Genomic DNA, 16840 nt, shown 5'->3' on the forward strand with positions numbered 1-16840 from the left:
TGTGTGACTTGGGATGATCAAAGGCTGTCAGACAGCGCATGCATTATGAATTATCATTAAAGAAAAAAAACACCCTCAGGCTGACAAAAAAAAAACAAACAGGCGCATTAAATTACCCGAAAATTGAAAGGCTTCACAATTCATGCCGTCTTCACTCTCCTCTTTAATTAAGACATTTTGTTTGCTTTGTAGTCACAGTAATGAACTGAGGCAAAATGAGTCATTGAAATTTGTTATTTCTCAAAAACGAGCGCTCTCTCTGGAAATCTTTTGTCTATCTATTATGACTGTTGCCTTATTGATAAATGCGCCGCTCAGGTTCTTCATCGGACGTGAGAAGCCGGGAGAGCAGAGTGAGGTGGCGCAGCTCATCCAGCAGACGCTGGAACAGGAACGCTGGCAGCGTGAAATGCTGGAACAGCGCTACAACCAGTATATGGAAGAGCATGAGGTTTGTCTATTTTTTTGCGGGGGGAGGCAGGGGCATAAAAGTGCACGGCTCGTTATTGTGGAATGTGCGGCGGGGCGGCGGTCGTGCTGCCGGGGAAACGCTGAGTAATCTATTTTGCTCCCCCCCTTGCCTTCCCTCCCCCCACTGACTCGGAATTCTGCCTGCTTTCTCAGCCGAGTTGCCTCATCAATATTTAGCTGGGATTACTTCCACTTTGGGAACAGATGCGTTTGTGTGTATTTTTACACACACACGCGGCCGTCAAAACATCAGTCACGCCTGCGCAACCGAATCAAAGCCATCAAGAAATCGGATCTTGCGTTTATTATCACGGTCGTCAGACATCTAGCTCTGCCGAACAAAGCAACGGAAACATTAGAAAGGTCCTGCTGTGTGTGACCTACAAGCTCTTTTGTCATTGCCACGGTAACGTGACGATTGCAAAATGGCTCCCAGGATGAGCCTCGCTGCTCCCGACCGGTCCTTTCATTGCTACACGTGCGCGGAAACGACCTTTTCCATTGGCGGCAAAAACAGGAAGTGACTCCATTCATCAAGAGGGTGGTTCTTGAAAAGCATCAAGAAAGGATGGCAGAGAATGTGAGGCGATTTTGCCCTACCTACTGGCTGTTTACAGTACTGCACCTGTTTTTTTCTCCATTCCCGTTTTAACCCCTTAAAAGCAGTCATTTCCAACCACTATGCAGAAATTTAATTATTTCCATTTAATTATTTAATTTACTTGCAACAAATCACTTCATATGTCATATGTTCATGAGCTACCTTATCCAACGTGTACATTTTTATTCTCACCGCTTTTGGTTCCTGCAGGAAGGCGAGTACGGCACCGATGAGGATGAGGACGAAGACGTCAGTCCGCAGTACACAGGCGCCATCGAAGTGTTCGACTTGGCGGAGAACGAGGACCTGTCGCCGCTGGAGACGGACCCGGAGAAACTGGCCCATAAATACAAAGAGGTGTGCATGACAATGTGCTACTGTGCACAATAGAAAATTAATTGCTTGGAGTATTTCTGTCCAAAACACGACCACGCGCATAATTATGATATGTTCCTTACCTTGTGTCCTCCCATTCAGCTCCAAATTAAGCACGCTGTGACTCAGGCAGAAATCCAGCAGCTGAAGAGGAAGGTACGCTGGATTCACCTGCAGGAACATCTCCGTTCCTCTCCAGCGCTTCTCGTAAGGAACGATTTCTTTATTCCCGCAGCTCCACCACGCCGAGCAGGACAAGCAGCGCTGGCGCATGGACAAGGCGCAGCTGGAGCAGACCCTGCAGGAGAACAAGGAGCGCATGGAAAAGCTGGAGGGCTACTGGATGGAGGCACAGAGTCTGTGCCAGGCGGTGGATGAGCACCTGAAGGAGACGCAGGCGCAGTACCAGGCGCTGGAGCGCAAGTACAGCAAGGCCAAGCGGCTCATCAAGGAATACCAGCAGAAGTAAGACCGACGTCCAACGCTCTCTTGACCCTTCTTTGGAAATGCTGATTGATCCTCTGCCCTTCTGCAGGGAAATTGAGTACCTGAAGAAGGAGACACAGAGATGTGCACAAGCAGGAGCCGAGGCCTCACTCCTCAAAGAGGAGTCGGGTCAGCTGCAGGAACAGGTTGGTTTTTCATAAAGAGAAAAAGCATTACATGTGTGGGTCAGACGGCTCGAAATAAATGCAGGCTATAAAATAAGAGGTCATTTAAAATAGGCATTGGCTGGTAATTTAAAAATAACTGCTAGAAAGTCTCCCTAACCTGTAGCGCCCTCTAGTGGTTTGGAAAGGGAATTCTAAAGCCAAACAGATGACTATGATACATTTTGGTGCAAATCTGGATTAAAGTGCAGCTGTATGTGTCATAATCAAATTTGTAATTTGGAGATTTACAAAATAGAAAAAGATGACTAGGAAAAATAAAAAAATCCACCTCTTCTTCTGGGCTCCGTTGCAGGTGGCTGATTTGGAGTGCCGTGTGGAGGAGCTCAAATCGGAACCTTTATAAGAAGCCTTTTGGAGGTAGACAAAAAAAAAGGAGAGCACAACAAGGAGCAGCAGGGTATCTTTTGTCTACTCTCCATGTCGAACCCTTTTTCTTTTACACCTGGAGAGTATTTAATCCCGGAATCTGGTATTTATTTCCCCCCCCCCCCCCAATTGCCAAACAAAAACAATGTCCTGTCTTTCTAGTTTGGTGACTTTTTCCAGCGTGTACAGATGTGACTACTGTATAGGTGTGGTTTAACAAGAGTTTTTAATATGTGTCATAATATTTAACACATCATGTAAACTCAAATTAGCCGGACGAGTGTTGTAAATTTGATGTGAGATTGACAACTGGGATCAAAACAGGACTGATTGTAACTGTGGCGACCAACTGCTGCCTAACAGTGTTTTGTGTATTTTATTTATTTTCTTTTTTTACATACTTAAGACTTATAAATATGAATCTAGGCCTCCGTTTATTCATGACTACTAACTGGAGCAGCAAGTACCAGCAGAGGACATTTTAAGGTCTGGAACCAGCAGCTGCAGCATGAGGAGGGATAGGGACGAAAAAAAAAAGGGAAAAAAAAAAAAAACAACAAACCCACTGCCTGAATTGAACGCTACCAACATCTTTGTAGAGCTCAGCTTTTAACTGCGTATTTATAACACAAATATGTGAGCAAAAATTGTGTTTATGTTAAAAAAAAAAGTAATATATCTGGATAACGAAAGTGAAGAAAAACAGGCACGGTTGTATTTTTCCTAATAATAATGATAATAATAATAATAAGGCTTGTACAGTGCACATTCTTGGCATTGTGTGTTTTGTGGATTAAACGGTCAACAATGGTGGACAAAGTGCTTGATTTTATTTCAACTAACAAAAACAAAAAATGGCATGCACTAGGGATAGCCCTTGGCAGGTTAACGATTCAACATATTAAATATTTGTATATTGTTGACAGTGGCAATGGAAATGATTCAATCCTCAAACTTTTTTTTTTCTTTAAACGCAAACAGGTGCAACAGCACGTATAGAATAGAATAAAGCTACCTGATGGTGCAGGTCTACTTGGATGTCGTTCAAGTAGCGGACGTCACATGCTTCTCTTGACCACCACATCACTTGATGGACCTTTTTGTTTTCCCTTTTACAACAGATGTATATGTATTATATATTGTATTGTGTTAGCATAACAATGAAATGCTGTCCAATTAGATGGCAGAAAGTAAATAAGTGTATCCACTTTTTATGACAAATTATTTGCAGTCAGGAACTTTTGGAGCAAATAAATGAACGTGGACAACTTTACCGCAGCACACCGGATGATCTCTCACCGCACACTTCACACTGGCTGGAGACAGAATGGAGCTCAGCGCCGGTGGCTGTGGTCAACATGCTGCTCATCCCTAAAATGCACTGAGGATTATTTGTAACAAATATCAAAAAGCAGATTCAAAGCAAGGCTGGCTGAATGAAATGATTCAGGTGTGCATCTTGCGGTGGTGCCTACGCAAATGATAGTTCCTCGAGAAGCTCTTGCTGCACACGGTGCAGGTAAACATGCGCTGGCCCATGTGCAGCATGCGGTGGGCCTTGAGGCTCTGCGGCCGGCTGAAGCTCTTGCAGCACTGTTCGCACTTGTGGGGCCGCACGCCCGTGTGCTTACGCTCGTGCCGCTTCAGGTCGCCCGACTGGCGGAAGCTCTCGCCGCAGTGCGTGCACAGGTAGGGCTTCTCGCCCGTGTGTGTGCGCAAGTGCACAGTGAGCTGGCTGGAGTTGGCGAAGGCCTTGGCGCAGTGCGGGCAGCCGTGCGGCTTCTCGCCCGTGTGCGTGAGCCGGTGCTGCTTTAGGGTGTAGCGGTTGCCGAAGCCCTTGCCGCAGTCGGCGCAGAAGTAGAGCACCTTTACCTGTTGGAAGCACGAGTGGCTTTTAAAGGCTTTGGCGTTGGAGTAGTCTTTTTTGCAGCGCGAGCACATAAACACTTTGACGTCCTGCTCCTCCTCCGGCAGATACGCCGAGCTGTCGGCCCGGTACTCCGCCGGGTGGTGCCTGCGGACGTGCTTGGCGAGGAAGCTCTTGGCGGTGAAGGAGAACTGGCAATGGGCGCAGGAGAAGAGCTCGGTGGTGCAGTGGTACTTCCTGCAGTTGTCGGCTCGCCGGTGCTGCTCCAGGCCCGCGGACTCTACAAAAACCTTGCTGCAGTGCTCGCAGCGGCGTTGTGGCACGCTGCGGTGGACGGTCCGTTCGTGGCGCCGCAGGAAGACCGAGCGGCCGAACGTCGAGCCGCAGATGGCGCACGTGTGGCGTTGCTGCTCGCACGCGTGCGCCCGCAGCTCGTCTGGGTCGGCGTAGCTTTCATGACAGTGGTTGCAACGGAAAAACTTGCGTTTGGAGAGCTCCTCGCCATCGAGCTGGGTGATGAGGGATATTTTGTATTTGGAGGCGTGTCGCCGGGGCCTCTCACAGGGAGGCCTCGTGACAGCGTCCGGGGGTTTCGAACTGGAATCGGGATTGTCCCGCTGCCCGACCTCCTCCGAGTGACTGGCGCCGATGTGCAGTTGGAGGAGGGCCACGGTGGAGAAGTCGACAGAACACTGGCCACAGCTAAATGGCATCTCGGCGGGCGGCCCGGACAAACGGCGAGCTCTCGGGCGGCCTGTGCGTCGCGTGCGGTGGCGCTGCAGGTGGCGGGTGAGGTCGCTGCACTGGCCGAAGCACCGCTTGCAGAGGGTGCACACGAATGGACGGATCTTGTCGTGCACCAGCGCCTTGTGCTTTTTGAGGAACGCTTTGACACGGAAAGTTTTACCGCACTCAGCGCAAACGTGGGGCTGCTCATCCACTTCTTGCTCTCCAGCTTCACTTGAAATTTTGTCCTTCTCATCACTCGGTTGCTCGCTCGTCGTCGTAACTTCCGGCGTGTTGGAAGCTTCTTCTTGGGCGTCCCCAACCTGCTGGCCATTTTCTGCTAAAAGTGGCGCAGCGGGCTTCCTGTGAACAACCTGGTGTCGGAGCAAACCTGACGCCTGGCTGAAGCTACGCCGGCACAGCGTGCAGCAGTAAGGGCGCCTGTTCCGGTGCACGCACAGTTCGTGCCTCTTCAAGTGAGACGCTTGCTTGAAAGTCTTACCGCAGTCGGAGCAGGCCATCGTCATGACTGCGTCTGGAAGTGGCGTCAGAGCAGGGGCAGAGATCCCGGCGTCTGCGCCGGGATTGTCTGGCTCGGTTTCATCAGAATGCGATTTCTGCCGTTGATGTGAGTGGAAGCAGTCGGCGTGGTGCTGGAGGAAGGCCTCGGTGGTGAAGCTCAGCTGACAGTGGCCGCACACAAAAACCTGTGAGGCTTCAGGTGAGACGCTATCTGCTAAAATAAATGAAGAAATAAAATTTTTGAAGACATTGAGTAACTCTTGAGCCATATGTGATTTCTTTATTTCAAATTCCAAAGTACCTGCAGTCTGGAGCTTGGTTACCCAAAATTGCATCCAAGTCTCGCTAAAGCGTGCAAGGAGCTTGTCGCTGGGCCACACCAGCAACTCTTCTCCAGCGTTGACGCCGCGGCAGCAGTGGTACAAGATGCTGCCTTTGTACTGCACTGCCAGCAGATTGCTCTCATCCCTGTTGCGAGCACGCTTGACATACCTGAAACAGAACGAAAACAGTCAAACGGACACACAACATCATTGTGTTGAGTTTTATTATATAAAAAAATATTACAAGTTTAAGATTAAGAAGAAAAATAATCTCATCAAACCTCATCCAGTTTGAAAACGTTTCTGTGGAAGCATCAATGTACTCATAAGCTTCTTGCGCTTTGTAAATCTGCAAAATGAAAAAAAATATATTCTTTACAATGCTTAAAAGCTACAATCTAAATACGCCACCTACCTCCCAGGAAAAGTCACTTTTGATGGCGTTCTCCATACTCGTCTCTTCCCCCTCAAACGGTCCAAAATGCATCCCAGGAGCAAGCGCCAGCCCGTGGTTGATGACCCCAACACCTGCGCCGGGAATACTGGAGCGGCCCACCGTCAAGCCGTAGGGCAATGTCAAGAGGGCCCTCTCGGGGACGCCCATGCTTGTGGGAAAATCAAGGATAAAAGATGGGCCGCTGGTCTTGAAGGGGTCGCTCTGGTCTTGGTAGAGCGCAAGGCACTCTTCACAGCCTGGAGGACAGTTACAAAATGTTCATGTTTAGACAGTCATTAAAACTGTGAATTTATCTTTATTTAAGGATTTATCTTCCTTACAAAAGCCTTCTTCAGCCTCTCCATTACCGACAAGCAACTTCTGGATTGGTGGAATCCCTGAAAGGTGAAATGGAGACAATGTAGTAAATTGAAAAGCTGCAATACATATAAAAATAAAACTCAAAGATTAGATGTTGTCATTATTTCATTTTATTTGATACATTCTGGTTCCTCCTCACAATTTAGCTGCCAAGTCATTCAACCGTAACTAAACAAGCTGTACATGTTCGCGGGCATTTACCTGCTTGAGGAGAAAGAAAAAAAGCCAAACTACGGCAATATTTTCAATTTATGAGGGATTCGGACACATAAAATACACAAATATTAATATTTCGTTATTTGTGGGAAAAAAGTTTACCAGCTGCGTCGACGCCGTCGGTGGGCAAGCAGCCTTCTATGATAACAACTTGCCCGGTGGACTCGACCCATTCCACGGTGCTGGTCGTGCACGACATGGGGACCCCACACTCCATATAAAACACATATTTTCTTTTTAATTAGTATTTTTCGGCGTTTACGGAGAGAGACATGACGGCGCCAAAACATATCTTACCTTTTAAGGCTTAGCTAGCATGATGTTAGCGAAATACTCGCAAATAAGTCTCCTCAAAACGAACCAGACAGGAAGCGAGTCTTGACTTCGTGTTTGAGTCATGTCGCCATTGTAGTAATATTTTTGTTAAAAGTCGTTTTATTCTGTTTCTACATTGAAATAAGTTTATTTGTCGAGCTCAAAATGTGTCGCTTATTCACACCGGAACAGTTTAACTCTTACCCGGGAATTGTCGATTGTGCATTTTCAGAATAAAAGCATTCCTAGCTGGTCGAATTTCTGAAGATTTTCAGAATAAAAGCTTGTACAATTTGTGTATTAAACAGATATTACAGTATATCATTAAAAAGAAACATTAAAAACACTCAGCACAAACAGAATTAATTGTCATTAGGCATTTTATTTAATGTAAAAGACAATTCTTACAAAAAAAAACAAAAATAAATCACAAAATCATCCATGTGAAAAGGTCTGTGGTACCTGAAAACATCAACTGCAACCAATATGATGATCCATACATTATACTTTATTTACATATCTATCAAAGCTTCAATCACAACACAAAATCATAAGAAAAACAACCTTTGTCAAAAACACATAAATCCAATTTAATTGTGTTCTCCAGGTTGTATATGCACGTTATAATTTTAATACTTGTATCCAAAATAGAGGTTTTACACCACAAACCTTTCAACTTAAATCATCTTTTATAGGAATTATTCCATCATTCGTTTTTATCATACATACGAGTATCTCTTACAGTCTCATGACAACATGACAATCCTAACCACCACATTTAACAACAAAATGTTACTACCACCAAGTCGTACATTTTTTTTTTTTTTAATGATAGTAAAAAGGATGCTGGAAGTGCTCTTAATTCAATATTTCATTTGTAAATGTTAGTTTAGCTATTTACGTTCATATATGCATTTAAAACAAACATTATTTCTTTTTTTAAACTGTTTTTGTCGTATAAAAATTTAACAAGTTACTACAAAAAATCTGTTAAATGATCTATGTATAGTATGCATATTTATAACAAATTATAATGGAAGAAATGGTGTCAATTTTGTCCTTTAGCAGCCTACTGATTGCATATCAATCAAATGACATACGAGTTAAGATATTTACATTTAGTTTCTTCCAAATGTATTTTCCAGGTTATTTTATTTGCATATGCTCACGTGTGTGTGTGGTGTGAGTCACACTTGCTTAATTTCTTCAGGAGGTAGTAGCTATTAATGATATCCAAACATCACGATGCAATATCATGATATGAACCTCACAATATGATAATCAGCAGGATATTGTAGCAATGTCAGTGATGAAAAGAAAAAAAAATAGCTCACAATTCTGTATAAAACCTCTCGATATTTAAAAAAAGAAACTCATGATATTGAACAAAAAAAAATCAGCAGTGACAAAGAAATCGGCTTGGTCAGTTATTTCATATGTTGCTGAGGCAGGTGAAGAGTAATATATATTTTTTTTTTAAATCGCTAGTAGGTATACATCATATACAATAGTTCAATAATAGAGCCTCAAGTAGCTTAAGTCACATCCAAAACATTGCATGAGCTAACATGGATTTTTGACCACGTGCAGTAAATTGCACTTTCAAAACCCAAATATTGGCAATATTTGGGCTTTGAAAGTAAACACGGAAAACCTGCTCATAAATAAGACTATTTAAAAACCAACCATACTTACCCTTGGTAGAAAAGTCGCGGAAATAATGGCCTAAAAGCAAATCAATGTGAATTAAAGGATGGCTATGGTTTATAAATATTACAGTCTGATGTAAGTAAGTTTTGCAGAACATGCCTATCAGCATGTTTATTTATTTTTTTATCTTTATTTGATTGAAGTTTAATAGAAGTTTGTACAACATATTTACTTTGCAGATTGTGGATTCCATTCTTAGAGAATTTTTTGTGTCTGTGAAAATGTGTTAAGCCTTTTGCATTTTCTGATGTGTTGATTTTGTTGATTGTCCAGTATAGACGATTTAGGTTTTTAATTTGTGTGTTCATTTCTTTCTATGTTATTGGCTACTATTGTGAATTATATTGACATTACTAATATTTCTATATTACCAGGGCTCTGTGTGCAGCTACAGTAGTGTAATTATTTTTGTTCATGATGTCATGAGAGTTGCTTCCAGCTAATAAATACTATGATTTTTTTTTTTTTATTATTGATTCATTTACAGGATGAGAGCAAATGTTTGAGGAAATATCAAATATAGAAAGAGAAAAGTTGGAGATTGTGCAAGAATAGTACAACACATCCGTTTATGTGAACAATATAAAAGTGGCACATTAAAGAGGTCAATATTTGTTGGAACAATAAAATATAGTAGTTTGGGAATGGATCAGAACTGCTGTTAGATGTTTTATATTTATATATATCACAATATGGGATGATTTATTTACAGGATGAACATTGACAGCAATTAAACAAATTTAGGATGACTAAGGGGTGATGTGTATTAATTGGAAAATAATTAATAATTGGTGTGATGGAGATAGGTCACAAGAAAAGAAGAAATACACATCCAAAGAAATTAAAAGAAAGAAGAAAAAGTTGTTAAATACATGAGATCTAGGAATTCATCAGCATGACTAGACATTTTCGATAAAGAGGTTAAGATTTGCTTATGAATTAGCTTTCTTTATATATAAATTAAATAATTGGACCTGAATGTTGTGACAGTGTGATTGATATCTCTAGAATGAAAATGTAAAGTAACAGAGAAAATTTAAATGATAAACAAGAAGAAACTAGAGAAAAGGACGGCTCTAGAAGAAAGTAGGAGGATAATTGAGAAATATTTTCAAAGCACATACATTGTTGCTAGTCAGCATTAACTAAACTAGCATTTGCTTCTAACTTCGTAGCTCAGCAACTGGAATACAAGGCTTTATGGAAACCTGAATGGTGATTATTCGTGGGTTTAATCTGAATTGGACATTTGCATAAAGCTAATTTTACCGGGGGGGAAATAATGAGCCACATTTACGTCCATTTTCTGACATGTTACAAACAGTAAGTCAACTCAGATTGACTATTTAAGAAAAAATGGCAGTTGTAGCTCTAAAATCGACAATTTTACAACAAAGCCACATTATCGGTATTGGTTAATCACTCATGGATGATCTGTGTAAAACCCTGATGGGAGCATCCCTAGTTCTGAGCAATTTTCCGCCGTTTTTGCCGTACTTTCAATGACTATAGTGTCATTAAAATCTTGAATACAGATACTTTTCACTTTGAACGTTTTCCACCAAACAATCACTATAATCATTTTAATTTACATTCAAGGTTTCACCACAAATCCACAAAAGCAAGTGTAAAAAAAAAAAAAAAAAAAGCTACATTAAGACAAAACACAAACAATTCAAGCACTACTACTCGATGATCCGTTTAAAAAAAAAAAAAAAGCAAAAACCAAGAAAATGGAGGAAAAAAAAAGCTTCCTCTTTGTGCCAGCTTCTATGTCAAGTGTCTTGGAATTTCTATTTTCAGTGGTTAAATAATGAGTAAGAATCGAAAAATCAAAATGACCCACCACAAGACAGTTATGACATTTTATGCAGGCTCGGAGCACCTTAAACTGACATGGAATGCGTAGGAAAAAGGTTTATTTTTATTGTTCATATATTAGAAAAATAGCTTAATTGAATGTTCAGACAGGAGAAGGGAGATCATAACACCAGTCGACTATACACACACACAAGGAAATGATTTCGGAGAATACCCATATTATTTTCACGAGGTGCGGAACTGACCATGCTCTTCGTTACCATTGATAAAATGTGCACTCACACTGATTCTCCATACTTCTTGCAGTCTTCTCCCGTTTGTCCTGCGTTCAATCCCAGACCTTAGGGTTCCTGTTTAATGTAGAATGTTCCTGAGCCATTACTCTCTTGATCGGAGTTGCCTTGGGAAAAGTTGAACTCGTCCGTCTCCATCATCTCCTCCTTCATTTGCATGAGTGAGTCTGCGAGACAAAGGCGCAACAAAGATGATTACACGTTGAACTTAGATTTCTAAAATATTCTTTATGGCAAGAGCTGTGACAATCGATTATTCCATCCAATGATCATGCAAAAATTTTTGTTTCAATCAATTGCTGTGGTAGACTTTTTTTTTTCCCCCAGTCCTAATTTTAAGAGCTTTAATATCACAAAATAATCCCTTGACATTTATCAAAATTAGCTAAGAATCCATTGGGCCTACTTGAACATATTAGATAATAAAAATGTACAGTAGAACACTGGAACATTCCGAAGCAACAGTACATAAACTCACAAAAAACGAAAAAAATACAGTACAACAAAAGCTCGGCGGCGGACATGTCGGACAAATAATGAGCTTAAAATAAATTCAACGTGACAAAATCAAACAATTTAAACACAAAACATACTTACCGTGGTAAGAGCCAAAATGCCAGAAATCAATCAATCAATCAATGTGAACTGAAGGATAATCTATTTGTTTACAAATTGTGGAAGTGCACACAGGCACCCGTACCTCGCCACTAAACCACAACGCCAACAAACATCGGTTTCCCAAGCTTTGTCCAAGAACCGAGGCAAAGATTTCACTGTGACTTCTTTTGGTAATTATCAATAAAATAGGAGTCACGATAATCAACACCCAGATGATTTGCCAATATCACACAGCCCTAGCAAAATTGGATAAACTGGCAATGATTGTTTTCGGGTGGCCGATAACAGTGATTCACGTGATGTTACCTGATTTATGAGTTTGGTGGAGGTGAGTTCGGAATTGGAGCTGAGCTGGCCCCTCGACATGGTAAAAGGGTGGACTCTGCTCTTCATCCCCTGAGAAGCTTCTCCTTCTGACTGCCTGACTGAAGGGTCGCCGACCAACGGGAATCTTCCTCTCTAAACATCAAGCCAAACTGTGGTCAGCTCCATACATCGAGCCACATCAAAGTCCTGGATTGGCCGAGCCAGTCGAACTAACCTAAGAAATCTAAGGCGAGAGCTGGAACTTCACCAAACTCAAAATCTCCAGAATTTGGAGAGGATCGGCAGAGGAGCGGACGAAACGATTTATGTGCCAAGAAACGTCTGACTGTTGTGCTTGAATGACGGCCCGTTTATTTTGTTTGATTTAATGACCCAATATGATTAAAAGTGAATTTGTTCTGATAAAATCTGGAACTGGCTGTGGACTGATTAAATATCAAATGGAGCATAAGCTCTTCGAATCCTTTTTTAATTGTGACACTGAATGAAAATAATTGAACTCATATTACGAACAACAACTTAGACCAAACTCAACCATCCATAATAAGCAAAGTAGTCAAATATTAAAAAAGTATTTGATGAAGAAATATGACTGACTTTTCTTTTGGCCTTTATACTGCTGGGCTTTTTTCTTCTGCTTGGGTAGCGACTGAGACATTTCTCTGGTACCTGAAAGAAGAAATGATTCCAATCACTATCGTGCTGGCAAGTTGTCGTGAAATCAAACTCTTACTCTGGGAAGCAGGGGGTTGAAGTTGATAGCCCGTCAGCTGACACCAACCCACGGGGTAAAGATCAGGTGACTCGCAGTCAACCCACTGGTCATACTCATCTTCCCAGCCGTCAAAGTGGATCCTTAAGAGCCGATGTACGATTCGCGTCACTGTCGCCACGCACACCAGACGTGGCTCCATCAGGTCAACAGCCTCCAGCTTCATGCCTCGTTGGAAACCGTGGTTGGGAATATCCTATCAAGGCAGCATGGCTAGTTAAAAACAATACCTGTTTAATTCAATCAATTGGTTGATTTATAAAGCTTTTTTTTGAGCGACTGAAATGTCATTTTATTCTTGATTCGAAACAGTAGCCTACCTTGCTGAAGAGCTTAACAGGAGCAGCTATTGAAGCAGTTTCTCTGAGGTAGTCAAACCATTTAAATGGAAGCTTAGTGTACCCTGGAAGATAGGAACCGGAAAAACCATTTGCTCAAGGACAAACACCGATTCAAACATCCGAACGACTCCGATAAATATGGCTATCCAGTACCTCGAGGGGAGGTTAGTTCAATGTTGTTGATTTCACAGAAGCCAACAGGGAAGATGGAGGGTGAGGTGCCATGGTAGCAGAACCAGTCGGATCCATCAACCGCTTCAGAACCATCAATTCCAATCATAAGATAGCCGTCTGCTAACACCTTCACAGCGCGTGACGTTAATATTTGACAGAAATATCCAAGACAAGAGGACACACTTACCTTTCTAACAGTAGCTACACATATCGTTGAGAGATTGAGGGGATCGATCGCTTCCAATTTCATGCCGTCCTTGAACCAATCCGCACTTTGGTCCACATCTCGAACCTGATGAGGATGGGGTCAAATGAGACTAAGGCTAAATGAGGGCGTTATTCAGATTACCTTTTGGAAGATCTGTGGGGGAGCATCAATTTGACCTTCAATTTTCTTTGTTATATCTGTCAAATATATTAGATCATGTTAGACGTACTCTTTCATTCTGATTGGAGCCTTTTAAAACATTCAAAATAGAACCCACCGGATCTTTTAAAGCGATGTCCAATGCTGCGTGACCATCCAATATTATGAATTAAAGGACTGTACATGTGACACCAGAAATCATCCGATCCATCCTGGCTCTCTTCGTAAACGAGCCTGAGCCGACCGCCGATCACTTGCTCCACCAAGGCGACTCGCGTCCGGCATAAATAATTTTTGTCCACCACCTCTACCCGCATCAGCTTCTTAAAAGGGAACTGCGTGTTTTCAATGACCTAGGATGAAAATGACAAAGTATTCAAAGTGTGGTAATTAAAATATCCATCAGCAATATCGTTCTTTATTTTTTTTTTTTTTAGTAAGAACAATCTCACCTTGATATTAAAGTCGGGCGGCAGCGTTTTAGCTCCAGTGAGACGTTTCACGAGAAAGGCTTTCCAGTTCGAATGCTTATGTTGTATGCCTGCAAAAAGACATTACGTAACCACTCGTACAAAACCTGACAAATAAGAACGTATCTCAAAGATGCATCTCCATGGGATCGGTCTCACTTTTTGGCGGTACCAGAGGCTTTCCACTGGAAGCACACCAGCCCACGGGATGAACTTCAGGGATACAGAGGTTACACCAGAAGTCCTTACTGCTGTCAACGTCAAAACCTTCGTAACGGAGAAGAGCTTTGAAGCCTATGGAATAGAGCAGATAGCTATTAGGGTGTGATATCCATACAACTTCAATGCAAGCAGCAGTCGTCTTACCTGCTAACTTAACAATTTCTGCTATCCAGTAAACCTTAGTGGCGTGGTTGGTGTCAGAGTTGAGCACCTCAATTCTCACCCCTTGCTCAATCCCTCCCCAGCATGTCCCCATGGGAGCCTGAAACAATGTTTTGGGAGAATGAGTCAAACCGTTTTACGCTCTTCTGTGTATTAATCATACTTACATGCTTAAAACAGCTGACTGGCGCTCCGGACGTGTTATTGACACATATATAGTGGCCCCAGTCAAAGTTTTCCGATGGAACCACTGGGCGAAACACGTATGAATGTGAGAAGATCAGAGCAGCTTTCGAAAGAACAATCCTTGTAACTAGGGCTGCCACAAATAACTACTTTCTTGATTATTTATCAGATATTAAAGATGACATAAAGTACGAAATAGGTTCTCTACCTTTCAGACACATTTGTTAGCCATGACACTGAATTACCCACGTTGTTTTTGTTTACATTACGGATGTCCTGGTCTTCTAATCTTGGCAGCCCTAATAGTCATCATCATTGCTGATCATACATACCAGCTTTTGATTTGGCCTGGTTCTGTTGACTTGCTTGATACTGAGCATAAGCTGCCAACTTTGCCACAAGAGGTTGTTTCTGTAAAACTTTTGCCTTTTTTGTTGGAGGCTTGCCCTAGTCAAATTCAAAGCAGACAGGAGGATGCGTGTGAATTACTGCTGGAAATAAATCAATACAATTTTATAACAAACACCTACCTGGAGTCTCGCCATAATGCTGGCTTTTTTTGAATTAGAAGAATAGCTCCTGGAACAAGAAACACTGCAGAAACGCTTTGTTTTAGAGTAAAAAGCGTCTCGGACTCCAATCATTCCACACATCTCACAGGTGGCTGTGACAAAAAAAAAGTAAATAGAGTATGGTATACAGTCTAGTCAATGGGTATTTAATCAACAAATCAAATTATTAAATAATAATTAATAAGAAAGCTGCAAGCAGCTATATCACAGCGTGGGCCACTTTTGGGTTTTCAACATGTTTGTCGCAGAGACAAACAACCATTCGCACTCGCGGGCAATTTGGAGTGCTCAATCGGCCTACCATGTTTTTGGGATGTGGGAGGAAACCCCACGCAGACACGGGGAGAACATGCAAACTCCACACAGGGAGAACCTGCACCCTCTGAAGTGTGAGGCAGACGTGCCGCCACACAAAACAAATCAAATAAATGATACATTTTGTACAAACCCATTCCAGCCTTTCCGTCTGGGTAAGTATAGATCTGGCCATTGTTCTTGATAATGGGAAGACTGGCGGGGAGAGAGGATACCACCTCATCCTCGCTGTCCTCTGAGCTGGAGCTGCTGGTGGACTCCTCACTACAACTGTCATAGCCATCTAACATCCCAAACGAATCCCTCCGCTTACGTTCTGAACGTGGGGTTCGCTCAGCCTTCAATAAAAAACAAAAAAAAACATCAGTTATTATATGCAATTTCGATTTTAAACTTAGTCATAATGTTGTGGTTTATTCATTTCGTCAGTTAGACATCAATTAGTTGAGTGCAAGCCACATCGTGAACAAAATAATCAATAAAGATATGAATTTATTTGATTAAAATTGCAGATAAGTGAATTGATGATGTGCAAGTACTTCCCGGAATATTGTTTACTTTAAACATTGTCGCTTCCTGCTTTTGGCAACACGTGACCCCACTGCTGGTATCGACAAAATACTACGTTGGGTCTAATAAGTAATTATAATTTCAATGTACACAAGAAGAATAAATAAATAAAGAAATAGAGAGGTAGATAGACACATAGTTGCAGAATGAACACCAAAACACAATTAGCTCAATTAGCATTAGCATAGTTTGCTTGCGGAAACCTTTTGAAATAATTTTACTCAGCAGCAATTACATGGAACAAAAACATTCTCAGCCACGTTTCAAGATTATGTAATTATATTATACATCTTTTAAAATGCTCGACAACTTTGCAATAAGATATAAAGCAGAGCTATACTCACTAGCTCCAGTAAATAAGACAACAACAAAGGATCCTCAAAAGTATTGCTTCGTAGGCTTGCGGCCCGAAATGCTCAATGCACTTACCAAATCCCGTGCGTCTTCCATTAGCCCCTCATGTAGACCTTCTCTTGACTAGCGCATCCGCTCTTAAATGGCGCAAACGGTGCGCTTGTTAATTCGGAATTCGTAAGCGCTAAGCTTCGGACTCACAATACTACAGTCAAAAGAGGATATCAACAAATTACGCTGGCTTGTGCGCATGCGCGTTTTTAACCTACTTTTGCGTGATTGGTCAAGCTGAA

General features: G+C 42.1%; 3 protein-coding genes across 5 annotated transcripts in view; 1 reads left to right on the top strand and 2 right to left on the bottom strand.

The window, feature by feature from the left end:
• LOC125991455 (neurabin-2) overlaps positions 1-3297 on the top strand; it is a 9046-nt gene extending 5749 nt beyond the window's left edge. Inside the window, exons 5-10 of the mRNA XM_049759374.1 lie at positions 319-451; positions 1283-1429; positions 1550-1603; positions 1683-1912; positions 1983-2079; positions 2414-3297. Coding sequence (XP_049615331.1) covers positions 319-451; positions 1283-1429; positions 1550-1603; positions 1683-1912; positions 1983-2079; positions 2414-2464 — 712 coding nt within the window. The 3' untranslated portion in view covers positions 2465-3297. The remainder of the gene's footprint in view (positions 1-318; positions 452-1282; positions 1430-1549; positions 1604-1682; positions 1913-1982; positions 2080-2413) is intronic.
• Positions 2608-7485, bottom strand: LOC125991454 (histone-lysine N-methyltransferase PRDM9). 2 transcript variants are annotated; one of them, XM_049759373.1, is made up of 7 exons: positions 7258-7485; positions 7061-7170; positions 6703-6759; positions 6341-6618; positions 6207-6274; positions 5904-6094; positions 2608-5813 (listed from the first exon to the last, which is right to left on the bottom strand). In XM_049759373.1, the coding sequence occupies exons 2-7, from the start codon at positions 7155-7157 to the stop codon at positions 3934-3936; spliced, it is 2571 nt and encodes an 856-aa protein (XP_049615330.1). In that variant the 5' UTR covers positions 7158-7170; positions 7258-7485; the 3' UTR covers positions 2608-3933. The 2 variants fall into 2 exon arrangements, with proteins under 2 accessions (XP_049615330.1, XP_049615328.1); XM_049759371.1 differs by having other exon boundaries at positions 2608-5816.
• A 150-nt stretch (positions 7486-7635) lies between these two features.
• On the bottom strand, positions 7636-16795 carry mbtd1 (mbt domain containing 1). 2 transcript variants are annotated; one of them, XM_049759375.2, is made up of 17 exons: positions 16623-16794; positions 15757-15961; positions 15267-15400; positions 15069-15183; positions 14718-14800; positions 14533-14650; positions 14326-14460; positions 14149-14237; positions 13815-14049; positions 13679-13734; positions 13517-13621; positions 13309-13456; positions 13135-13217; positions 12776-13010; positions 12640-12711; positions 12022-12174; positions 7636-11264 (listed from the first exon to the last, which is right to left on the bottom strand). In XM_049759375.2, exons 1-17 carry the CDS (start codon positions 16641-16643, stop codon positions 11146-11148), a joined length of 2106 nt encoding a protein of 701 aa, XP_049615332.1. In that variant the 5' UTR covers positions 16644-16794; the 3' UTR covers positions 7636-11145. The 2 variants fall into 2 exon arrangements, with proteins under 2 accessions (XP_049615332.1, XP_049615333.1); XM_049759376.2 differs by lacking the exon at positions 12022-12174 and having other exon boundaries at positions 16623-16795.
• Between the last annotated feature and the right edge of the window lie 45 nt (positions 16796-16840).

The sequence above is a fragment of the Syngnathus scovelli genome, chromosome 21 (genome assembly GCF_024217435.2).
Source record: "Syngnathus scovelli strain Florida chromosome 21, RoL_Ssco_1.2, whole genome shotgun sequence".
NCBI classification, from domain to species: Eukaryota; Metazoa; Chordata; class Actinopteri; order Syngnathiformes; family Syngnathidae; genus Syngnathus; species Syngnathus scovelli.